At 44.4% G+C, this 26,957-nt stretch overlaps 1 protein-coding gene and 1 pseudogene across 1 annotated transcript in view; one reads left to right on the plus strand and one right to left on the minus strand.

Annotated features, from left to right (window-relative positions):
• Positions 1-26,957, minus strand: part of LOC104668119 (probable palmitoyltransferase ZDHHC11B) — a 91,480-nt gene that overhangs the window by 12,387 nt on the left and 52,136 nt on the right. Inside the window, exons 13-16 of the mRNA XM_030927084.1 lie at positions 26,697-26,784; positions 23,115-23,149; positions 13,736-13,823; positions 8,499-8,533 (exon numbers count right to left, since the gene is read on the minus strand). Coding sequence (XP_030782944.1) covers positions 8,499-8,533; positions 13,736-13,823; positions 23,115-23,149; positions 26,697-26,784 — 246 coding nt within the window. The remainder of the gene's footprint in view (positions 1-8,498; positions 8,534-13,735; positions 13,824-23,114; positions 23,150-26,696; positions 26,785-26,957) is intronic.
• LOC104668118 lies at positions 10,089-10,732 on the plus strand (annotated as a pseudogene).

Consider the following 26,957-nt stretch of genomic DNA (forward strand, 5'->3'; position numbering starts at 1 on the left):
GGGCACACTGTAGGAATAGACAAACTGACAAGTGGAATTGACTACACAGCCCAGGAATAGACTCAAGTATGTGCATAAATGGAGCTGAGGACACAGGTAGCTTTTTATGCCAGTGGGGAGAGGACCTGTTCAATGAATGGAGCTGGAAACAATACAAATCCATAGAGGAAAGAATGAAGTTAGATCTCTACCTCACACCATACACTGAAATCAACCAAAGATAAAGACTTGGCTCTCAAAATCAAAACTTAAAACCTTTAGTAGAAACAATAGATGGCTATCTTTTGGATATTTTGGTGGATAGATTCATTAATCAAGAACAAAAAGCATTCCTTTTACAATATGAATAAACATGACTATATTGTAATGCATGATCTGGTTTCCAGAATGGTGTATTAAATTAAACATGGAGTTAAGTTGCACATGGACAGACTCTATCTGTAATTCACCCAACTGACAAAAAGTATGTATAAAGAATATATAAAAACTGAGATAAATCAATGAGAAAATCACAAAGAGTCCAATGGAAAAATGGACTAGGGACATGAGCAAGTGCTTCATGGAAGAGAAAACTCATATGGCTCACATGTGTTCAGATTCATTAATAATGAGGAAAATACTGGAGGAGGCCACAATAAGCCACCAGTTCACACTATTCGACTGTCAATTCCAAGTGTGGAGAGGACACGAAGTAATAGGAGTTCTTATACCCTGCTGTGAGAGTGTAACATGTGCAACACCCTTAAAAAACAGTGGCCTTATCTCTGAGAGCTGGACATTCTAGCAATTGCACCACCAGGAATAGCCCCGGGAGAAATGGTTGCACCTGTACAACAGGAGATCTGTCAAGATTGAGCTGCACAGCTGGGTAGTGAAAAACTGGAAACCGTCTCCATGCCCAACCATAGCAGAGGGGGTAATTAAGTGCGGTATGGGGTGGAACAGCCACAGAAGCAAACGCAAACAGACTACAGCGACACACGGTATGGACGGACCTTGGCAAGTCAGTATTAAGTGAAAAAAGTAATTCACCAAAGACTCCAGATATTACATACACACAACATCCTTTCTGTTAAAAGAAAAAGGAAAAAGTAACCAATGTATTGCATGTATGTACTCTTTAGGAATATTATACCTCTCTCTCTCTCTCTCTCTCTCTATATATATATATACACGCACACACACATACACACACACATACACATACATCCATCTAAGGAACAAAATTTAAAGGAAAGCAAGAGAATGAAGAACATGAGCAGGGTGCAAGAACTTGGAATGGGGGCCCTGACAGCAGACAAAGACGACGTCAGACTCTGCTTTTGATTTTGGTGCTTCCTCCATTATCATAAATAAACAAAATACAGAGTCAGTGAAGGAAGCAGGTCAGTCAGATCAAGGATGAATCGGTGTACCCACCCAGGATTGGGATTAGTATGACTCTGGGCACCTGGGATCCAAAACAAGGAGAAAGAGGCAACCACCATACTATTAACTGGGCATCCCTAAGCTAGACCCTGGCAGTGACGTTCACAACACATGACCTTCTTGGGAAGCGATACTAACATCCCCCATATCCTTGTGAGGAATAGGGGCTCAGAGTGGACTAAAAACTTACGAGGTTATAGAACCAGCAGCATCTCCACACTGGCCTAGAACCCAGGTCTGTCTGATGCCAAAGTCCAAATGCAGGTTACGGTGCCAATTAGTTTCTGATCACTCTGCTAAGAGGAGCTTTGGATTCCTGCAAAGAGTGAGAGAGGTGGGCCTGGGATGCCTCTGGGGGATATCAGAGCAGCAGGATCAGAGGCAGGTCCTGGACTGAGCCTGCAGCTAAGAGAATCAGCTCACAGGCCAGGTCTGGGGGTGCAGGCCAGTCCCCATCAGACTCTCAGTGACTGTGGCCACTGGAGTAAAGGGCCAGGGTGTGACCTTCCATGGTCAGAATGGGGCTCTCCTCAGTGGAGTGAAAGACAAACCCTACATCTTCAGGTGGGTCCTTCTGAATCTCTGGGGCCACAGAAGGAAAACTGGGCACTGCAGCCTGATGGGGATGGGAGGGGTCAAGTTGTACAGCCTCCCTCTTGCTGCGCAGCCTCTTGGGAGGGAGCACGCAGGACATCTGCGAGGACCTGCGCCCTTAGCCTTATACCCTTTGCTGGGTGTATGAGTGCTCAGCTCTCAGTGCAGAGAGACAGCCCTATGGTAGCTGCCTCTGCCCTCCTTTCCTCTCCGAGCTCCTCTGCTCTGCCCAAGCTGACCTCTGGGTGTGGGTCCAGACATGCCCACACATCCTGTGCTGCATCCTCAGTGCTCCCAGCCCTGCCCCACTTGCAGTCTCCCTCACTCAGTTCCCCTTGGACATCTGAATGTGTCTCCAACACACTCTCGTGCTCCATCTTTTTTTAAAATTAATTAATTTATTTTGAGACGTAGTCTTGCTCCGTTGCCTAGGCTGGAGTGCAGTGGCACGATCTTGGCTCACTACAACCTCCACCTCCCGGGTTCAAGAGATTCTCCTGCCTCAGCCTCCCAAGTAACAGGATTACAGGTGGTGCCATCAAAGCAAGCTAATGTTTTGTATTTTTAGGAGAGACAGGGTTTCACCGTGTTAGCCAGGATGGTCTCGATCTCCTGACCTTGTGATCTGCCTGCCTAGGCCTCCCGACATGCACCATCTTTTGACCATCAGTTAGACACACACACACACACACACACACACACAAACACACACACATTATTTAATCCCACCTGTCTCCTCTATGCACGGTTTTCCCAACATTTTATTAAAATTTCAAACATAAACAAGACTGGAAAAGGCTTTACAGAAAAAAAAACAAAAAACAAAAAACAAAAAAACCTGAACCCAGCACCTGGATGCGACCAGGGCTAACGACTGTCCTCTGCCCCATCACATAACTGCCCACCCATCACCCTGGTCTGCCGCATTTCAGACTGGTTGCAGACATCCACACACCTCTCTGAGATGCACACATGGTACTTCCGGCACTGCAGCACCTATTTTTGTGTTCTGTCTGCTTCTGTCACACACACACGTGTTTCACAGTTGAAAATATTTTCTGTTCCGACTTTTTCTTCTATTCCACACCCGCCTTTGATGTTGTTGCAGCAGCACCCTTCCGGACCCTTCCTGTAGACGGAGTGCCTGTGTCCCCCAGATTCACATGCTGAAGTCCTAACCCGAGGGCTGTGTGTCATAAAGCAGAGCCTTTGGTGTCAGCTCACGAACGAGGGACCCCGATGACAGGATTTGTGAGTGTCTTTAGAACAGGCATCTGAGTCGGACCTCACTCTCGACTCCCTGCGTGTGAGGACAACCAGAGGAGGCCATCGGAGGACCAGGAAGGGGCTCTCACCAGACACTGGATCTGCCGGCGCCTTGACCCGGGACTTCCCAGGCTCTGGAACGGTGAGAAATACATGTTTGCTGCCTAAGCCCCTGGTGTGTAGTACTTCTGTGGAAGCAGGCGGAACAGACTAGAACACCTATGAATGCTTACAGTTAGTCAAACAAGCAACTCAGAGTATTGTTGCAACTTCCACTGTGGAGGAAGACTGCTTGGTGCTCACTGGAGGGAAGAGGCAAGCAGCTCTGGGGATACCCCAGATGGCAAGGTCCTTTCTAGATGCCAAACGGCGGCGGGACTCAGGCTCAAGCCCTGGCAGGGAGACAGGAGCTCCTCATGATCCCCTCTGCTAGGAAGCACAGGAGGAAGGAAAGACCACCTGTCAGCAAAGCAGAGTCTCGCTTTGGGGAGGAGCTCACAACAGGCCATGAAGGCTCCCAAGTTCCAGCAAGCACCATTACCATGGTTTCTGCTTGCCAGCAGATCCCAGGAACAGGCAGCTCCTGGGAGGCTGTGTGAGTGCTCAGAAGTGTGCTACACAACAGACACCACCTGGGCATGAGTCTCACATGGAAAGCACCCTGGATGCTTGCTAGTGGGTAACACAAAGGAACAGCTCCAGCCTCCAGTGGAAAATTAATACAAGCCACTGAATGAGGTGCTGGGGATTAGGGTCTTCACAAGGGCAATCCTGCTCCCTATTCCCACTTTCATTCCAGCTGGTCAGCCTGAATCCACCCATTCCCTTCAACATCCCACAGCAAACATGCAGACCAGAACATTCCCCATAAGTTTGTCTAATATCCACCACTAGAGACACTATAAATTCCCACACATTTCCCACTAAAATAGACCTGTGACTAGCAACATCACACCCCACAGGCACTTAATGAATGGATTTTCCCCCTGTGGCAAAGCCTGACATGATTTAAACAAAGTCCCTGACCGCTGGAAACTGATGTTTGTAACGTGCCCAGTGCCCAGCAGGCAGAGCCTGAAGTAAAAGGCTGTGAGGGAGTCTATAAGGTGGGCCAGCTGGATCCAAACTGTTAGGTGACCCTGGAAGCATTTTCTGTGACAAGCAAAAGGGTCAATGGCAAGTGATTGCCTCTTGCATCTAGAGGCTTCGTAAACTTATGTGGTGTTGATGTAACACTTTTCACATTAAGCGAGGTTAGTTCATTCTCCTGTGGAGAAGACTTGATTGTTGGCTTCCAACAAAGAGGAGCATGATTTAAAGATGGAGTGGTTTATGCCCATCAGTATCTTACATTTTAACGGAAGAATGTAGAGTTTAAAAAGCAGGTCCTAAAAAGGTGTATAACATGATTATAATTTCATTTAGAAAATGGGTCTCATACACAGAGAAAATGTTAAAAGGGAAGCTGCAGGAGGTGCCAATCAAAATGCCTGCAGTAGCCATTGGTGGGTGGGAGGACCGTGAGTGACTTAGGTTTTTACACCAAGAATTTTTGTAACTTCCCTGTTTTCCATTTTGAATGTGTACTGATAAAACACATATATTTTTTCAAAGTGAAAATTTACAATCCTGGTCACAATCAATTTTCTATCATTCTTGCCAGAAATGGATAAAAGAGAAAATGTCTTAGTTTTTACCTAATATTAGAACCATAGTCAGGCTATACTTCGAAGTAAAATTCAGCATAACCTGGATTCACTAAATCAAAGAAAACCAATTTAGAAGAAACATTAGTGGGTTGTGTGAAAGAGCATTTTCACACTAAGTGATATTTAATCCCTGGTTGCTGAAACTAGGCACAACTCTTAAGCAATTTTCAGGTTTGAGAAACTGATGAACGGGGCACATCTCCTGGGCGGCCTTTCTCTGACCCAGGAAGCTGCCTGCCTCTTGAGCTGCAGAACCCGGCTGGCCTTCCCTGGCCTGGAACTCTGGCACTGCCCCCAGGGCAGAGCTTCTGGGGCACTCAGGAAGAGCAAGGCAGGAACTTCTGTCCTCTGCTCACCTGGGGGAGACTGACTTACTGGGGCTCCCTGTGGAGTTGGGATGCGGGGAAAACACTATGGGCCACTCTCAAAATAAGGTGTATGTTTAACGCAACTTTGCTCCAAATTCCAGGTTGCCTGGAACTGAAACAAAATGTATTTTCCATATAAATTTTAAATAAACTTACATGAAAAAATTAAAGTTTAAAAATTGTCAGAACTTTTAGAAATGAAAAAACCTGAGAATGTGCCTGTCAGACATTAAAGTGTAGCTCAGGAAGGTCCTGATTAAAACAGCATGGTTTAGGACACAGATCAATAAGACAGAAATAAACGTGTAGAAACAGATCTGAGTCTAGTGCTTATGGCAAGCCCTAGGAAGAGGGGCCTTTGAATTAGATGGGAAAGGTATACTGTTTCATAAACAAGGTGGTAACCATTAGTTAAGTCTTCGAGACAAAGTAACCTTAGCTCTCTCCCTGCATGCAAAAGTAAGTTCAGGATGGCTTGAAAATCAAAACATAAGGAAAACCAAAAGAGAAAAATTATGAAAATATCAGCAAAGAGTTCTAGATGTTATTTGTAAAACTCTGGAGTAAGAAACACTTTTTAAAGGAAGACAGGAACATTTGACAACTTTGACTTCAGAAAAATGTATGACCTTCACATTGCAAAAGACATGATAAACACAAAATGTTAACAGACAGACTGAAAGAAATACGTTGGAAACACATAGACCACAGAAGTATTATCCCTAACGTGCAAAGACCACTTAATATTGACAATACAAACAGCTCCATTTAAAAGTGTGCAAACATTTGAAAAGCTAATTCATATAAGAGGAATTGTGAAACAGTAAAAGAGAATGACAATATGTTCAGTGTCATTAGTAACAATTAGAAAGAAAACAATATTGTCAGTGTCTGACAACATCGGCACAAAGGTGCTTCTTGCAATTTTGTTTGCAAAACCTAAACTTGGTCATAAACCTAATATCCTATAGTGAACAACGGTTGACTAAGCCATGGTATATGCACATCATGAAAGAGGGTGAAGTTCCTGACAAGAAGAAAACACATCTCTATGAAACGTCATGCACGTAATCCATGCCATATTGTTGAAGAAATCAAAACAGAAAGCTGCAGAATAATTCATATGGTGTACGGTAACCTCTCAACGTGAGTGAATATGTATAGAGAAAAAACATGTATTTACCTTCTATTATTAAAATGGCATTTTGAGGAGGTATTCAGAAAGGGAGGTGCAGAATATTTTTAACTTATGTACTATTGTATTTAAACTGATACAATGAGCATGTCATAAGGTTATAAGTTCTAAGTATAAGTTAGGTATTAAATTCTCCCCCATCTAAATGTTGCTCCATGGCCAGACACAGTGGCTCATGTCTGTAGTCCCAGCATTTTAGGGGGCTGAGGCGGGCAAATCGCTTGAGCTCAGGAGTTTGAGACCAGCCTGGGCAACATGGTGAAACCCCATCTCTACAAAAGTTGGCTCAGCGTGGTGGCATGAGCCTGTGGTCCCAGCTACTTGGGAGGCTGAGGTGGTTGGATTGCGAGAACCCAAGTGGCAAAGGTAGTAGTGAGCTGAGATTGTGCCACTGCACCGCAGCCTAGGTGACAGAGTAAGACCCTGTCTCAAAAAAGTAATAATAATTTAAAAAATGTTGCTCAAAAAAAAAAAAAAAAAAATGTTGCTCCATGATCCAGGGCAGCTGGGTTGGGAGGATGAGGCCAGATGGGTGCACTGATCCATGAGGGGTAGACCCAGGAGGCATGCGGTGACCTCAGTAGTCTGGGGTCCCAGGTGCCTCTAGAGGAACCCCGAGCAGCTCTGAGCCATGAGGTGTGGGTGCTCCTTCTTCCAAGCATGAGGAGCCTCCCTCACACACCCTCCCTGAATAATGTCAGTCCTGCCTCTGGGGGTATGTCCACTGGGCCCTCCACGGTTTGGCCATCTGGCCCCGCTCAGCAGCATGACCTACTGGAATGGTGGCAGAGACCCCAGAGGACCTGGGCCAGGACAGCTGCAGCTGCTGGGTGCCCAGAGTAGAGGACAGGGCTGTTCTGTGCAGGCTGGAGTGGGCGCTTCCCCTGTGGGGCCAGCTGGGACTCCCTGCAGTGACAGGAGGAGTATGGCAGGCAGGGTGGGGACCGGGATGTGATGTGAGGGCAGGAAGGAGGCTGTGCCAGTGTGAGAGAGAGTGTGTGCATTTGACTGTGTGCGAGTGTGTGTGTGTGCATGTGCACACGTGCATGCCTGTGTCTGTGCACCTGGAGTGCTTTGAGACAATGATTCTTATCTTTCCATTTCATTTCATTTTAGACTGTATTAAATGATTCTGGATGAAACTTATTGTAGAGGGTAGGAGTGCAATATCAAAACCCTGAAACCCTGGGAAATGATGTATAAAGTTGCTTTTTAAAATACAAAGTTAATGTGTCTTCATTTTATGGAAAGGAAAATGAAATTGCAAACAGAGTAAATAACTTACTCAGCATCATGTGTGAGTAGATTTCTATTACTCTATGTTGTGTGAGAAGTGTATCCTGTACTTGAGATTCTCTGGAAGAATATGCATTTGTTATGGCTGCACAATTTTATTTCATCAAGGAACAGGGTACCCTTTAGAATGTATGCTTAAAACTGGATCACGGTCCTCTTTATAACGGTCCTCTTTGTAACGGTCCTCTTTCAGCTTCTGCAGTTTGGAGGGTGAGAAAGTGGTGTGCAGTTGGGCTGGAATTGTGCAGTGCTGGGGCAGAGCTGTCATTAGTGGATATATTTAGAGTTGAAACGACAAGACCTAATTCTCAATGAATCACTTTTAGAAACATTAAAAGACATTCAGGCTCACAACATTACATGTGTTTAAAGAAAGAAAATAACTACACTTGGCCTTATTTTTGTGCATACATTCTAATGTTATTTATGAAGAATTCTATAATTTTTTTCAAGTAAGATAAGTGCAATACGCTACATGAATGGCTGTAAATGTTAAGTGAAACATTTCGACTTTCCATTATGTCATCAGTTTCTTTGAAGACATTAAATAGAGGACGTATTTTCCTAAGTAATTCGAGTTAAGGCAAGGGTACAACTATGTTACAGACAGATAAAATATTCCCATTAAACTTACAAACTTACCCAAGTGAAGATGGACTCGGGGCATCATCTGCTTCCTGTGGAAAAGTGAAGCACAATTCATAGGACGAACAAAGACCTTGTTGACATTCAACTTATTCTCAAACAAAATTCAAGTTCATTACTAGTCAGTTCTGAGTAATGGTGCTTCAAGGTGGCCTGGACATGGAACAGGATCTCAGTGGTGGGACATCACCCTTCCTCCCAATCCTTGTATTATGGGCTGAACTGTATCTTCCTCCAAATTCACAGGTTGACATCCTGACACCCAGTATCTGAGAATGTGACTATATGTGGAGACAGGGTCTTGAAAGAGGTAACTGACGTTAGATGAGGCTATTAGGGTAAACACTAATCCAGAGTGACTGGTGTCCTTCTAAGAAGCAGAGATTATGACAGAGACACAAACAGAGGGAAGACTGTGGGAGGACGCAGAGAACAGGTGGCCGTCTACAAGGCAAGGACAGAGGCCTTGGGAGAAACTAACCCTGAAGACACCGTGCTCTGGGACTTCCAGCCTCCAGATATGTGAGAAAATACATTTCTTGTTCCAACACCCCATGTGTTGTTCCTGCTTGTGGAATCTCTAGCAAAGAAAAACAACCTGCTACATGTGCACACACACTGTTTTTGGTGCTCCTGGGTAAGAACCTGGGAGTGGGAGTGCTGGGTCATATGATAAGTATATGCTCAGCATCTGAAGCTTTGCCAGAGTGCTTGCCGATGTGGCATCATCTTTCACCCCCATGAGCAATGGATGAGACTTCCAATTCTCCCACCTCTTCACCAACACTTGGTATTGTTCATCTTTTTTAAATTTTTTTTTAAGAGACAGAGTCTTGCTTTCATTGCTCTTGGGTAAGAATCGGGGAGTGAGAGCATTGGGTCATATCATAAGTACCTACTCAGCATCAGAAGGTTTGCCAAACTGCTTGGTAATGTGGCATCATCTTTCATCCCCATTAGCAATGGATGAGACTTCCAGTTCTCCCACTTCTTCACCAACACTTGGTATTGTTCATCTTTGTACAAACTATTTTTTTTAGACATAGGTTGCCCAGGTCTCAAACTCCTGGCCTCAAACAATCCTTCTGCCTCCTTGGACTCCCAAAGTGCTGGGACTTCAGGTGTGAGCCACTGTGCCTGGTTTACAAATCGGTTTTTATTGTAGCCTTTCTAACATGGGTGCCATGCTATCTTGTTGTGGTTTTTGCTTGTGGATCCCTGATGGCAAATGATGCTGGGCACCATGTGCTTTGTCATTCATATTACGGCCTTGGGGAAGTTTTGTGTTCAAATCTTTTGCTCAATTGAAAACAGAGTTTTCTTGTTACTGAGTTTTGAAAATTCTTTAAATATTCTGGCTACAAGTATATGACTTGTAAATATTTTATTTCAGTCTGTGGCTTATATGTTCATTCTCTTAATGGTGTCAATTGAAGGGAAATTTTTAAATGCTTAAAGTCAAATTTATTCTTTTTTTTGGAAATAGTGTTTTTGGTATCTATCAAAGAAAACATTGCCTAACAGAAGACCCCAAAGATATCCTATGGAGGGAGACGCGGAGGCAGACGAGATGGCGGCAGCAGCTGCATGGGCGGGAGGCGCCGCAGTGGTGGAGGCGGTGGTGGGACTGGCGGGGATTCTACCTGCGGGACAGGCAGAGGCTGTAGCTGCATGTTGGGTAAGTGGAAGACAGATGATATGCCTGTAAAAATTGACAAGCGGGATGGATCAGCTGTGAAAAACTCTGGATGATTCTGCCAAAAAGGCACTTCTGGAAAAATACAAATATGTGGAGAATTTTTGTCTAATCGACAGTCACCTCACTATCTATACAATCTCCTGTTGCTTTGCCATAGTGGCTGTGACATATACGCATCCCTTTCCAGAGTCCAAGCCCGTTTTGGCTTTCTGCGTCATATCCTCTTCTGTGATGAAGGGAATTCTGACCATTTAGACCTCATTTAAGGAGATCATCTTTCTCGTGGCCCACAGAAAAGAGCCTACAGGCGTGGATTCTGGTGATATTTGGGAGCTGCCCTCCAGTCTTAAAAGGTTTGATGGCAAATACACCCTGAAGCTGACTTCAGTAGGAGAATAAAACAGCAGCGGGAAGCCGAGTTCACCAAGTCTATTGATGAGTTTTAACCCCAGTGGGACACTGGTCATGGACGCATGAGCCTGCAATGTCCAGGCTCCATGACAGTCTCACCATAGGAAGAAACATTAAATAGCCAATTCTAAAGGTAGTCCTTTTTCTGCTGGATCTTGCTGAATTACTGAGCCGGGTGGTGGGGGAGATAAAAAGAATTTAAAATGGGTAAAGTAAGAACTGTTAAAAAGTCCATGTTTGGTCCTGAAATTTTAGTCTATTCTGGATAAACAGGATTTTCTGACACAGATATGAGAAGTTGTAGCTCTGATGTCTAGCTGTAGTCACCTCGGTATTCTGTTTGCATTATTTTAATTTGCTCTTCTGCAAAAGCATTTTTGCTAAAAGTTGTACAGACTTTTCCATTTGTACCTACCAATACTTTATATACTATAGCTTTGTGCCATGCAACATTTTAAGATACAATTTTAAAAAATTATTAATGTGGGCCAGGCGCGGTGGCTCAAGCCCGTAATCCCAGCACTTTGGGAGGCCGAGACGGGCGGATCACGAGGTCAGGAGATCGAGACCATCCTGGCTAACACGGTGAAACCCCGTCTCTACTAAAAAATAAAAAAATAAAAAAATAAAAAATAAAAAACTAGCCAGGCGAGGTGACGGGCGTCTGTAGTCCCAGCTACCTGGGAGGCTGAGGCAGGAGAATGGTGTAAACCTGGGAGGCGGAGCTTGCAGCGAGCTGAGATCCGGCCACTGCACTCCAGCCTGGGCAACAGAGCGAGACTTCATCTCAAAAAAAAAAAAAAAAATTATTAATGTGTTGCCAACTCTATTAATTCCTATTTCAACAATGTGTTGCCAACTCAATTAATTCCTATTTCCTATTTCGTTGAAGAATTCAGGACACAACTCCTGTATGACAGCTTTCCTTCACACACTACTTTTGTGGGTGTGTATATGTCTCACTTGGGGAAAATTTTAAAAACACATTTTAAAAACACAATAGATTTTTAATTTATTTGAAACAGACCTTCTCCCTGTTACATTTTGTGCTCTTAGCCAATTTAAGAGGTCAACTGTATACTTAGTGTTAAAAAAACATATTCTATTGAGTTTTCTAGGAATGTTAAAGTTTTCTCTCTAAATATGAGGTCTGTGATGGATTCTGCATTGCTTTCTATGTGGTACTGAGCTGTGTGTGTGTGTTTGGCATGTGGTTATCAAGCTGCTGCAGCACATTCATTAGAAATGCTTCCATTTCTCCCCATTGCCCTGCCTTGGCACCTTCCATTTAAGCCAAACACCAGAAATGTAAAGAAGGGCTTCTTTCTGGAGTTTCCAGTTTGTTCCATTCATCTACTCAGGATGTCTTCTTTGGATAACGCTGTCTGCAGCCACAGGCCCACTCCGAGGGGAGGCGATGGACTGCAGGTCTGTGGAGCTCAGCACAGGGCTGTGCCACGGACGCGGGTGCCAGTGAAGTCACGCTCATTTTCAGACGGAATTCTCCTCCCTGAGGTGAACAATGAACAAAGGGAGTCGTTTTTATAGGATTGTCCTGGAGCCCACGGAGATGCTGGCTTGGGATTCAACCTCATGCTGAGCGGATCTTCTCTGCTTCAGACCAGGCGTCATGTGATATTTGGGAGCTGCCCTCCAGTCTTAAAAGGTTTGATGGCAAATACACCCTGAAGCTGACTTCATCAGTAGGAGAATAAAACAGCAGCTTCATGGGAGTGTGACTGTAAATCATCATCTACAGCGAGACGCTGCGGAGAGACCGAGGGGACTCACGATTGCACCCGGGCAGCAGGTGTCGACGTGGATGATCGCAGGCAGAGAAAATCCCGGAAGCCTGTGTGCCACATGGAGTGAGGGAACTTTGGTGGCCTACTCTGGGTCAGGGAGGGCTCGGGGCTCGATCAGTTTCCACTGAGTGTGTCTTCAAATCTTCTCTGGAAGTGCAGGCAAGGGGAAAGGCTTGGATACCAGCATCACTGTTCCTCCAGGCTGGGCTGATCCCTTTTTCATTTCCAAGTCTCAAGAGTGTGTTCCCTGAAGTCCTGGGGAAGTGTGGTGAGGCGGCCCTGCCCGCACAGAGAAGGGGAAGTCACCTGTAACCTCCAGAAGGTGAACGCCTCACAAAGCCTGCTCAAAAGGATTTCCCCACAGTCTAGCACAGTGGCTCATGCTTGTAATCTCACTGCTATGGGAGGCTGAGGCCAGAGGCTTGCTTGAGACCAGAAGTTCCAAATCAGCCCGGGCAACAGAGTGAGACCCCATCTCTTAAGAGATAAAAAATAAATTGGCTGGGTGTGGTGGCACATGCCTATAGTTTCAGCTGCTCGGGAGGCTGAGGTAGAAAGAACACTTCAGTCCGGGAGGAGGAGGCTGCAGTGAGCCCTGATCCCACCACTACAATCCATCCTGGGTGACAGAGTGAGATCCCATCTCTAAAAAATAAATAATGACCCAGCAGAAACCACTGGAATCCAGCCCCAGAGCAGGAACAGAAATACGTGGCCCTAAAGCCAGCAGCTGTGCTGGTCTTTTCCTGTGAAGGACAGACACGGAGTCCATGTAACAAACATACACTATTCACACATATACATGTGACCACACACCACACACAAAACCACACCCACATAACCACACACCCCCACATACCTGCACATGTGACCACACACACATCTCTATTCCCATCTGTCTCCTACACACAGTCCTTCCTCAGCATTTTATTTTAAAAACACAGCACATGGATTCTGCCATGGCTAACAATTTCCCTCCATCCTTTATCACAGCACTGTCCCTCGCTGCGTGTTCTGGGCACTTCAGAGACTGCCCTGGGCATCTGCCCATCACCGCAGCCTGATGGTGGCGCTCCAGTGCTGGGGACTCCCGCTTTGGTATCCGTCTGTGTCTCTCACCCACAGCTGGGAAGCGTTCCTGTCTCTCACTCCATCTCTCTTCTGTGCTTCACCCACCATCATTCCCATGTGAACAGCACCCTTGGACACAGAGTGCTTCCATTCTGAATACTGCCTTAACCTCAGCTTGGGGGACCTCAGACCACACATTCTGCACACGGCCCTGTCCTCGGGTTGCAGCACTGGTGACCGTAACTTACCTGTGCCATCGAACCCCCTTCCGGGTGAACAGCACTGGAGAACAGACAGGGGTGCCAGTAAATCTGCAGGGAGTCCCTGGCCTTGACTCTGGTGGGGCAAGCAAAAGGAGAGAAACACATCTCAGCTTTGTCGGGGGCTCAGGGCAGCACTGGAGGCCACAGAGTGTCCTGTAAGCACCACTGCTGGGGCCCACGTGTCTCAGAACCTGGAGACTAGCAGCTCCCGGGAGGCTGTGTGAGTGCTCCCGGGTTACTGCACGGTGGGAAACAGAAGGAGCTTCTGGTGTAAAGGACCAGGACCACTTCCCACTTGGATTCTGTAAAGCAGTGCCTCCCGCAGTCTGAGAGCCCCGCCCTAGACCAGAGCCTTGGACAGGCTGTGTCCTCAGTCACTGTAGCTGGGCTACACTGAGCTACAAGGTGACTGTAATTTTATAAAACACCACATCACGCATGCCACAGGGGCTTCAGGTGGGTCAGGTGACTTTCATTTTTGCCTGGGAATCTTTGCCATTCTCACATTTTCTACAATGTATATACATTGATGTGGCAATCATTACACAATTTTAGTTTTTCCTTTTGCTTTGGTTTTAGAGTGAACGTTTGCAAGTCTGGTTATAGTTATGTTCCTATTAATTTTGATAAAAATGCATCATAGAGAAAGCATTTTTATATTTTACTTAAAAGACCACAGTTACACGGTAGTTCAAAGTGAAATTCAAGTGCTTCAGATCGACACAGTAGTTTTGCCAATCACCCTTCTAAGAAAAGCAATTTCATAGAAAACTTAATGGGTCGTTTGAAAGGGAATGAACTTTTTCCAGTAAGCCACACACCTCGACTGCTGAACTAAGCAAAAGTCTGCATGAATTCTCTGCAGTTGTAATAATTACCAACAGGGCCTTGTCCAGATCCAGGGAAGCCTTTCATCCCCTGGCTGTGGAGTAAGGGACGGTGACTTTTCCAAGGACACAGGCCCTGTCTCTTCTGCCCAGGAAGGTTTGGGCCGAGCCCCTACTGGTGTGAGGGCTGGGGCTGGTGCACACCTGGGGACCAGGGGCTGCATGCCACTTCCTGGCCATGGTGGAGAGTCTGGCTTCTGGGACCTTTGCTGCTTCTCTGTGGGTGCTGGTGATGTGGGCCCCTCCCTATGGATAGTGTGTAACTAATGTAACTGCAACTTGAATTCCATGTGTCTAGGAACTGGACAAAGTCATTTGAAAGCTCGTATGGAAAAAATAAATGTGTAAGAATTGTTGAAAGTAAATGAAAAATGAAAATATCTCTAGAAGGTTATTTGCCTGTGTTTAGGTAAACACGGTGAACCATAGAAGCGGTCTTTCAATTTGAGGGGGAAAGGTGCAATATTTAATACATAAGGTGAAAGCCAATAGTTACTTTGCTGGGATAAAATAACCTTCTCTCGTATCTCCCTGATTACAATGATAAATCCCAACTGGACTGAACAATCAAAATGCAAAGAAAACAAATCAAAATATGAATAATGTCTTCACCCTCCTCCAGCCCCTTTGATCTCTGCCGCTCCCCCCGGGGCAGCAGGAGAAGGAAGAGGGCCGGGGTGCCCTGCCCGCACTCTCCACGATGCCAGGGATGGCAAGGTAGCCAGGCGGCAACAGTGCAAGGCGACACTGGAGCGACCTCACGACGACCTCAATTTCCACTGCGCCTCCTCCCAGAGCCTAAGAAGCTCCAAGCCTGTGGCGCCTGGCACTGAAACAAGTAGATGGCGGCTCAGCCAAGGCATTTAGGATGGAAACTGGAAAGTTTCAATATTCAGGACTGCATCTTTGCTGAAGGGGTGTGAACTACCCTTCTGATCTCCACCACACAACAGAACTGTTTTGGGAAGCAGCAAGTGAAAGCGTGCAGGGCCGATGGCAGATAGGAGACAGCGCTGATGTGCAGCTCCCACCAGGACAGAGAGAACAGCATATGGAGACTCACGCTGTGGACTTTTGACCCAGGAACCACCACAGGACTGTACCAGAAAAATAACAACAACAAATCACAGAGCCTTGAAAGAAGCCGCAGGCTGCTGCGATTCCACAGGACAGGTGACAGTTTTGCTGCTCTCTCGAAAGTGCCACCTCCTGGCTGGAGGCCAACCAGCTCGGGACATGACAGCAACTCATGACAGAACAACCTTGCTCCTTGGAAGCAGAAAACAAGAGCTAATTCCACCTCCTGCAGCATCCTGGATAACCAGAGGTCTCGAGTCGGTCCATGTGACAACTTCACTGCTAGAATAACCAACCTCTGAGAAAGTCAGCACAGTAAACCCGTCGACAGCCAAGGACCCCCATAGAGTCCACTTCATTCCCGTGTCGCCTCCACCGGGGCAGGTGCTGGTATCCACAGCTGGGAGACATGAGGACGGATCACATCACAGGACTCTGTGCATTCCCCAGCACCAGCCTGGTAGTCCTGCTGGGTGGAGAGACCCAGAAGAACAATAGCAACCACTGCTATCTGGGTTGCAGGAAGCTCCATCTCTAGGGGAAGGGGGAGTGCACAAATCAGGGACCACCCCAACAGACTAAAGAATCTTATCAGTAGCCCTTGAGATCCAGATTTTCCCGCTGAAATAATCTACACTAATGAGGAGGAATCAGACAAGTGATCCTGGTAATACGATGAAACAGGGTTCTAGTCCACCCTCAGAAGACCACACTGGCTCCCCAGCAATAGATCCAAACCAAGAAGAACATAAGAATTCCTGGAAAGAATTCAGAAGGTTGATTTTTAAACTACTTAAGGAGAAACCAAAGAAAGGTGATAACCAACCTAAGAATTTTAAAAATCAATACAGGATATAAATGAAAAATGCTCCAGGGAAATAGAGATCCTAAAGAAAACACAGTCACAACTTCTGGAATGAAAGATGCACCAAGAGAAATACAAAATGCACTGGAAACTTTCAATAGCAGGATCTAACAAGTAGAAGAAAGAACTTCAGAACTCAAAAACAAGGCTTTTTAAATAACTCAGAGAGACAAAGAGGAAAAAAACAATTTAAAAAAGAACAAAGCCTCCAAGAACTTAGGGATTATGTTAAGCAGCCAAACCTAAAAACAGTGTTCCTGACAAAGCACACAAATCTACACGTTTGGAAAACTTATTTGAGGAACTAATCAAGGAAACCTTCCCTGGCCTTGCTAGATTTCTAGACAGCCAAAGACAAGAAGCTCAAACAATGCCTGGGAAATTCATTGCAAAAAGATCATCACTGCAGCACGTAGTCATCAGGTTATCTAAAGTCAAGACAAATTAAAGAATCATAAGAGCTGTGATGCAAAACATCAGGTAACCTCTAAAAGAAAACCTCTCATATTAGCAGCAGATTTCTCAGCAAAACTCTATACACTAGAAAGGATTGGGGTCCTATCTCTAGCCTCTTCAAACAAAATAATTAACAGTTAATAATTTTGTATTTAGCAAAACTATGTTTCCTAAATGAAGTAGAGATAATGTCTGTTTCAGAAAAATACATGCTGAGAGAACTAGCCACTACCAAGTCAGTCCTACAAGAAATGCTAAAAGGAGTTCCAAATCTTAAAATAAAACCTCAAAATACACTAAAATAGAACCTCCTTAAAGCATAAATCTCACAGGACTGAGAAAACAGTAACACAAAGAAAAAAACCAAGGTATTCAGGCAACAACTAGCATGATCAATAAAACAGTACGCCACATCCAAATGCTAACATTGAATGTAAATGGCCTAAAATTTACATCATCTAAAAAATACAAAGTGGAAGAATGGAGAAAAATCTACCAACCAAGTATCTGCTGTCTTCAAGGGACGCACATAATGTATAAGGACTGAAATAAACTTAAGGTGAAGGGGTGGATAAGAGATGCCAAACAAATGGAACCAACGGCAGGCAGAAGGAACTATTCCGATACCAGACTCAACAGACTTTAAAGCCATACAGTTAAGAAAGACAAAGAGCAACATTATACAATGATAAAAGAATCACTCCAAAAGTAAAATATCACAATCCTAAATATACATGCACTTAACGAGGGACCTCCCAAATTTATAAAACAATTACTACTGGACATAAGAAATGGGACAGATAAAAACACAACTACAGTGATGGACTCAATGCTCCACTGACAGCAGTAGACAGGTCATCAAGACAGAAAGTCAACAAAGAAACAATGAAATTATATCCTAGAACAAAAGGACTTGACAGATATTTACAGAACATTCTACCCAACGACTGCAGAATGTACATTCTTTTCATCAGTACATCGAACATTCTCCAAGATACATCATATGATAAGGCCACAAAACAAGTCTCAATGAATTTAAGAAAATCAAAATTACATCAAGTAGCTTTTCAGACCACAGGGGAATAAAATTGGTAATTAACTCCTAAAGGAACCCACGAAATTACACAAATATGTAGAAATTAAATAATTGCTTCTGAATGATCTTTGGGTCGACAATGAACTCAAGAGGGAAATTTAAAAATTCTTCAAACTGAATGATAACCGTGACACAACTTATCAAAACTTCTAGGACGCAGCAAAAGCGATGCTAAAAGGAAGGTTCACAGCATTAAATGGCCACATCAAAAAGACTGAAAGAGCACAAACAATCGAGGTCACACCTGAAGTAACCAGCGAAACAAGAACAAATCAAACCCAAACCCAGCAGAAGAAAGGTAGTAACAAACATCAGAGCAGAACTAAATGAAATTCACACAAACAAAAACACTACAAAAGATAAATAAAAAAGCTGGTTTTCTGAAAAGACAAACAAAATTCACAGACCATTAGCAAGATTACCAGGAAAAGAGGAAAAGAGATCCAAATAAACTCAATTAGAAATGAAATAAGAGATAGTACAACTGACACCACAGGAATACAAAAGATCATTTAAGGCCAATAAGAACACCGTTATGCACACAAACTAGAAAATCTAGAGGAGATGGATAACTTCCTGGAAATATACAACCCACCTAGATCAAATTAGGAAGAAATAGAAACTCTAAACAGATTAATAACAAGTAGCAAGATTGAAACAGCAATAAAAAAATTGCCAACTAAAATATCCAGGATGTATTCACAGCTAAATTCTATCAGGCATCCAACGAAGGACTGGTACCAATCTCATGGAAATTATTACAAAAGATAAAGAGGGAATCCTCCACAAATCATTCTAGGAAGCCAGTTTCACCTTAATACCCAAACCAGGAAAGGACACAGCAAAAAGAGAAAACTACAGACCAATATCCCTCATGAATTTAGATGCAAAAATCCTCAACAAAATATTACCTAACTGAATCAAACAGCATATCAAAAAGATAAAACACCATGGTCAAGTAGATTTTATACCAGGGATGCAGGAATGGTTTAACATACGCAAGTCAATAAATGTGACACCTCACATAAACAGAAATAAAAACAAAAAATCAGAGATCATCATAATAGATGCGGAAAAAGCATTTGACAAAATCTGCCATCCCTTTATAAATAGGAAACTCACCAAAATCAGCACAGAAGGGACATACCTCAAGGTTATAAAAGCCCTCTATGACAAACCCACAGCCAACATTATACTGAATGGGGAAAAGTTGAAAACATTGCCCCTCAGAACTGGAATAAGATAAGGATGCCCACTTTCATCACTTCCTTTCGACATAGTACTGGAAGGCCTAGCCAGAGCAATCAGACAAGAGAAAGAAAAAGCATCCAAATTGGTAAACAGGAAGTAAAACTGTCCTGTTCACTGATGATATGGTTGTATACCCAGAAAACTCTAAAGACCCATCCAAAAAGCTCCTAAATCTGATAAATTAATTCAGTAAAGTTTCGGGATACAAAATCAATGAACACAAATCAGTAACATTGCTATGTGCCAACAATGACTAAGCTGAGAATCAAATGAAGAAGTTAACGCCTTTTGCAACAGTTGGAAAAATAAAAAAAAATAAAAAAAATAAAACTTAGGAATGTACCTAATCCAAAAGAAGAAAGATCTTGACAAGGAAACTACAAAAACCTGCTGAAAGTGAATACAGACAATGCAAATAAATGGAAACACATCCCAGGATCATGGATGGATAGAATCACTATTGTGAAAATGACCATACTGCCAAAGTGATCTATAAATTCAATACAATTCCCTTCAAAATAAAATCATCATTCTCCACAGAATTAGAAAAAACAATTCTAAAATTCATATGGAACCAAACAAGACCCCAGATAGCCAAGGAAGATTAATCAAAAAGAACAAATCTAGAGGCATCACATTACCTGAATTCAAACTACACTACAAAACTAGAGTTACCAAAACAGCAGGGTACTAATATAGAAATAGGCGTGTAGATCAATGGAACAGAATAGAGAACACATAAATACACCCAAATACTTACTGCCAATTGATCTTCAACAAACAAACAAAAATCATCAAGTGGGGAAAGGACACCCTATTTGATCCATGGTGCTGGGATAATTCACAAGCCACATGTGGAAGAATGAAGCTGGATCCTCACCTTGCACTTTTGACAAACACGAACTGAGGATGGATCAAATACTTAAATATGAGACCTGAAAGCAAACAAAAATCTACAAGATACCATCAGAAAAACTTTTCTAGGCATTGACTTAGGCAAAGAGCTCATGACTAAGAATCCAAAAGCAAATGCAACAAGAAGAAAGATAAATAGATGCACTTTATCTTAATTTATTTTTACTTCAACCTAAATACCTTCTGCACAATCAAACAAATAATAAGCACAGTAAATAGAACTCATAGAAAGGAAGAAAATATTCACAATCTATACATCTGACAAAGGACTAATATCCAGAATCTAAAATAAACTCAAATTCACAAGAAAAAAAATCAAATCATCCAGTTGGGTGTGATGGCTCATGCCTGTAATCCCAGTCCTTTAGGAGGCTGGGGTGGGTGGATCACCTGAAGTTAAGAGTTCAAGACCAGCCTGGCCAACATGATGAAACCTTGCCTATACTAACAATACAAAAATTAGCTGGGCGTGCTGGTGGGTGCCTGTAATCCCAGCTACTTGGGAGCCAGAGGCAGGAGAATAGCTTCAACTCGGGAAGCGGACGCTTCAGTGAGCCAAGAACACGCCACTGCACTCCAGCCTGGGTGACAGACAAAAACAAAACAGAACAGAACAAAACAACCAACCAACTCAATCAAAAAGTAGGGAAAGTTCATGAAGAGACAATTCTCAAAAGAAGATATACAAATGGTCAACAAGCATATGAAAAAATGCTGAACGTCACTAATTAACAGGAAAATGCAAATAAAATCCACAATGCAATACCACCTTGCTCCTGGAAGAATGGCGAAAATTTAAAAAATAAAGAAATCGGCCGGGCGCGGTGGCTCGAGCCTGTCATCCCAGCACTTTGGGAGGCCGAGACGGGCGGATCACGAGGTCAGGAGATGGAGACCATCCTGGCTAACACGGTGAAACCCCGTCTCTACTAAAAATACAAAAAATTAGCCGGGTGAGGCGGGCGCCTGTAGTCCCAGCTACTCCGAGGCTGAGGCAGGAGAATGGCGGGAACCCGGGAGGCGGAGCTTGCAGTGAGCTGAGATCTGGCCACTGCACTCCAGCCCGGGCGACAGAGCGAGACTCCGTCTCAAAAAAAAAAAGAAATAACAGACGTTGGCTTCGATGTAGTGAAGACAGAACACTTTTACACTGCTGGTGGGAATGTAAACTAGTACAACTACTATAAAAAACAGTATGGAGAGTCTGTAAAGAACTAAAGGTAGAACTATCATTTGATCCAGTAATCCCACTACTGGCTACCTACCCAGAAGAAAAGAACTTATCTTATGAAAAAGATACTTGCACCCACATGTTTATAGCAGCATAGTTTGCAATTGCAAAAATATGAAAGCAGCCTAAAACAAATCAACGGATAAAGAAAATGTGACATATACTTGTGATCTGTACATATGTACATACCATGGACTACCACTCAGCCAAAAAGGGGAATGAAATATTGGCACTCATAGAACCTGGATGGAGTTGTGGACCATTATTCTAAGAGAACTAACTCAAGAAGGAAAAACCAAACATTGTACTATCTCACTTATAAGTGGGAGCTAAGTTATGATGATGCAAAGACATAAGAATGATGTAATGGGCTTTTGGGACGCAGAGGGAATGGTGGGAGGAGGGTGACGGATAAAAGACTGCACATTGGATACAGTATACACTGCTCGGGTGGTGGGTGCACCAAAATCTCAGAAATCAACATGAAAATCTTCTCTGTGCAACCAAACACCTTGTTCCTCAAAACTTCATTGAAATATGGAAAGAAAGAAAGAAAGAAAGAAAGAAAGAAAGAAAGAAAGAAAGAAAGAAAGAAGAAAAGAAAAGAAAAGAAAAGAAAAGAAAAGAAAAGAGAAAAGAGGAAAGGAAAGGAAAGGAAAGGAAAGAAAAGAAAAGGAAACAAAAGAAAAGAAAAATATAACTAGGCTGGGTGCGGTGGCTCACGTCTGTAATCCCAGCACTTTGGGAGGCCGAGGCGGGTGGATCACGAGGTCAGGAGATGGAGACCATCCTGACTAACATGGCAAAACCCCATCTCTACTAAAAATACAAAAAAAAAAAAAATTAGCTGGGTGTGGTGGCGGCTACTGGGTAGCTGGTAGTGCCACCTACTGGGGAGGCTGAGGCAGGAGAATGGTGTGAACACGGGAGGTGGAGCTTGCAGGGATCCAAGATCGCGCCACTGCACTCCAGCCTGGGCGACAGAGTGAGACTCCATATCAAAAAAATAAAAAATATAAAAAATATATGTAACTATACAAGCAAAGAATATTGGAGAATATTTATATAACCTTAGAGTAATGAGGGCTTTTTAAAGCATGAGAAAAGGAAATGTTAACAAATTTGGCTTCAGAAAAGTTCACAACCTCTACACTGTGAAAGATCCCATAGGGTCTCTAATATACAAAGAGCTGTTACGTTTGTTAATCCAAATCATAAATTCACACAAGAAAAACTGTAAAATGGTCAAAACGTGAAAAAATGTTGTCTTACAGGTAGTAAAGAAATGCATACGGAAATATTACATTTTATTTGAATAAAACTAAAGTTAGCCTCTCAGGCTGAAAGAGTGACAGAGTTGAAGGAAGGGTGAACTGCGCCATCCTTTTGGGAAAGTCATCATAAAGAGTCTGTGAAGACTGAAAATGGGTGTGACCTTTGACTCTTAGCCTCTAAAATAAAATGACCTACATGGCACAACACTGACTCAAAGAGGCTTTTGGAAACCCTGGTTGTGAGGCCAACCAGACGAGCGTACAACTCTGGTACAGATAGGTAAAACATTCCCATCAAGCTTACGAACTTACCCAAGTGGAGATGGACTTGGTTCATCATCGGCTTCCTGTGGGGAAGTGAAGCACAATTCACAGGATGAACAAAGACCTTGTTGATGTTGAGCTTACTCTTAAATTCAAGTTCATTACTAGTCAGTTCTGAGTAATGGTACTTCAAGGATGCCTGGATCATGGAATAGGATCTCAGTGGTGGCACAGCACCCTTCCTCCCAATCCTTGTATTATGGGCTGAACTATATCCTCCTCCAAATTCATAGGTAGACATACTGACACCCAGTGACCTAGAATGTGACTATACGAGGAGACAGGGTCTTGAAAGAGGTAACTGACGTTAGATGAGGCTATTAGGGTGAGCCCTATCCAGAGTGACTGGTGTCCTTTTATGAAGCGGAGATTATGACAGAGACACAAATAGAGGAAGACTGTGGGAGGACACGGAGAACAGGTGGCCAACTACAAGGCAAGGAGAGAGGCCTTGGGAGAAACCAACCCTGCAGACACTGTGCTCTGGGACTTCCAGCTTCCAGATATGTGATAAAATACATTTCTTGTTCCAACACCCCACGTGTGGTTCCTTCTTGTGGAATCTCTAGCAAAGCAAAACACGTGCCACATGTGCACACATGCTGTTTTCCATGCTCTTGGGTAAGAACCTGGGAGTGGGAGTGCTGGGTCACATGATAATATATGCTCCGCATCTGAGGCTTTGCCAGAGTGCTTGCCGATGTGGTATCATCTTTCATCCCCACGAGGAATGGGTGAGACTTCCAGTTCTCCAGTGTCTTCACCAACACTTGGTAGTCATCACCTTCTTTTTAATTACTATTTTTTTTAAGAGGCAGGGTCTTGCTATGTTGCCCAGACTCATCTCTTATCTCCAGGCCTGAAGGCATCCTCCTGCCTCGTGGGCCACCCAAAGCTCTGGGATTTCAGGTGTGAACCACCGTGCCTGGTGGTATTGTTACTCGTCTTTGTAGCCATTCTAATAGGGGCGCAGCGGTATCTTTTGTGGTTTTCTTTTCTTTTTTTTTTTTTTTTTTTGAGACGGAGTCTCGCTCTATCACCCAGGCTGGAGTGCAGTGGCCGGATCTCAGCTCACTGCAAGCTCCGCCTCCCGGGTTCCTGCCATTCTCCTGCCTCAGCCTCCCGAGTAGCTGGGACTACAGGCGCCGCCACCTCGCCCGGCTATTTTTTTGTATTTTTTAGTAGAGACGGGGTTTCACCGTGTTAGCCAGGATGGTCTCGATCTCCTGACCTCGTGATCCGCCCGTCTCTGCCTCCCAAAGTGCTGGGATGACAGGCTTGAGCCACCGCGCCCGGCCTTTTGTGGTTTTCTTTTGTGGTTCCCTGATGTCAAATGATGTTGAACACTATTTTGTGTGCTTTATCTCTCACGGATATGCTTGCCTTGGTGAAGAGCATGTTCAACTCACTTGCTCATTTAAAAACTGAGCTGTTTTCTTATTGTTGAGTTTTCACGATTCTTCAAATATTCCCAATACAAGTATATGACTTGCAAATATTTTATTTCCGTCTGTGGCTTATATTTTCATTCTCTTAATGGTGACAATTGAAAGAATAATTTTAAATGTTTAAAGTGAAATGTATCATTTTTTTGAAAAATTGTTTTTGGTATAAATCAAAGTTTGCCTAAAACTTCACAAAGATATTCTATGATTTTTTTAGGAATGTTAAAGTTTTCTCTCTAAATATGAGGTCTGTGATGGATTCTGCATTGCTTTCTATGTGGTACTGAGCTGTGTGTGTGTGTTTGGCATGTGGTTACCAAGCTGCTGCAGCACATTCATTAAAAACGCTTCCATTTCTCCCCATTGCCTTGTCTTGGCACCTTCCATTTAAGCCAAACACCAGAAATGTAAAGAAGGGCTTGTTTCTGGAGTTTCCAGTTTGTTCCATTCATCTACTCAGGATGTCTTCTTTGGATAACGCTGTCTGCAGCTGCAGGCCCACCCCGAGGGGAGGCGATGGACTGCAGGTCCGTGGAGCTCAGCACAGGGCTGTGCCACGGACGCGGGTGCCAGTGAAGTCACGCTCATTTACAGACGGAATTCTCCTCCCCGGTGTGAACAATGAACCAACAGAGTCGCTTTCATAGGATAGTCCTATAGCCCACGGAGATGCTGGCTTGGGATTCAACCTCATGCTGAGCGGATCTTCTCTGCTTCAGACCAAGAGTCACGTGACTTCACGCGAGAGTGACTGTAAATCATCATCTACAGCGAGACGCTGCAGAGAGACCGAGGGAACACGATTGCACCCGGGCAGCAGGTGTCGACGCGGACGATCGCAGGCAGAGAAAATCCCATGAGCCCGTGTGCCACATGGAGTGAGGGAACTTTGGTGGCTGAGTCTGGGTGGGGGAGGGCTGGGGGCTCGATCGGTTTCCACTGAGTGTATCTCCAAATTTCGCTGGAAGTGCAGGCAAAGCACAGGGCTTGGATGCCAGTGTCACTGTTCCTCCAGGCTGGGCTGATCCCTTTTCATTTCAAGTCTCAGAAGCCTGTTCCCTGAAGTCCTGGGGAAGTGTGGTGAGGTGTTCCCGCCCACACAGAGAAGGGGAAGTCACCTGTAACCTCCCAAAGTTGGCCGCCTCACAAAGCCTGCTAAAAAGGATTTCCCCACAGCCTAGCACAGTGGCTCATGTCTGTAATCTCCCTGCTATGGGAGGCTGAGACGAGAGGCTTCCTTGAGACCAGAAATTCCAAAACAACCCAGGCAACAGACATGTCTTATCTCTTAAGACATAAAAAATAAATTGGCTGGGTGTGGTGGCACACTCCTGCAGTTTCAGCTACTCGGGAGGCTGAGGTAGAAAAAACACTTCAGTCCGGGAGGTGGAGGCTGCAGTGAGCCCTGATCCCACCACTGCAATCCGTCCTGGGTGACAGAGTAAGATCCCATCTCTAAAAATAAATAGTGACGCAGATAAAACTACTGGAAGCTGACACCAGAGCAGGAACAGAAATACGTGGCCCTAAAGCCAGCAGCTGTGCTGGTCTTTTCCTGTGAAGGACAGACACGAAGTCCATGAACAAACACACACTATTCACACACATATACACGTGACCACACGCCACACACAAAACCACACCAACATAACCACACACCCCCACATACCTGCACATGTGACCACACACACATCTCTATTCCCATCTGTCTCCTATACACAGTCCTTCCTCAGCATTTTATTTTAAAAACATAGCACGTGTATTCTGCCATGGCTAACAATTTTCCTCTATTCTTTATCACAGCACTGTCCCTCGCTGCGTGTTCTGGGCACTTCAGAGACTGCCCTGGGCATCTGCCCATCACCGCAGCCTGACGGTGGCGCTCCAGTGCTGGGGGCTCCTGCTTTGGTATCCATCTGTTTCACTCACAGCTGGGAAGCGTTCCTGCCTCTCACTCCATCTCTCTTCTGTGCTTCACCCACCATCATTCCCATGTGAACAGCACCCTTGGACACAGAGTGCTTCCATTCTGAACACTGCCTTAACCTCAGCTTGGGGGACCTCAGACCACACATTCTGCACACGGCCCTGTCCTCGGGGTACAGCGCTCATAACTGCAACTTACCTGTGCCGTCGAACCCCCTTCCGGGTGAACAGTACTGGAGAATGGACAGGGGCGCCTGTAAATCTGCAGGGAGTTCCTGGCCTTGACTCTGGTGGGGCAAGCAAAAGGAGAGAAACTTCTCAGCGCTTTGTGGGAGGCACAGGGCAGCACTGGAGGCCACAGAGTGTCCTGTAAGCACCACTGCTGGGGCCCACATGTCTCAGAACCTGGAGACTAGCAGCTCCTGGGAGGTTGTGTGAGTGCTCCCGGGTTACTGCACAG

This window comes from Rhinopithecus roxellana, chromosome 3 (genome assembly GCF_007565055.1).
Source record: "Rhinopithecus roxellana isolate Shanxi Qingling chromosome 3, ASM756505v1, whole genome shotgun sequence".
In the NCBI taxonomy this organism is placed as follows: Eukaryota; Metazoa; Chordata; class Mammalia; order Primates; family Cercopithecidae; genus Rhinopithecus; species Rhinopithecus roxellana.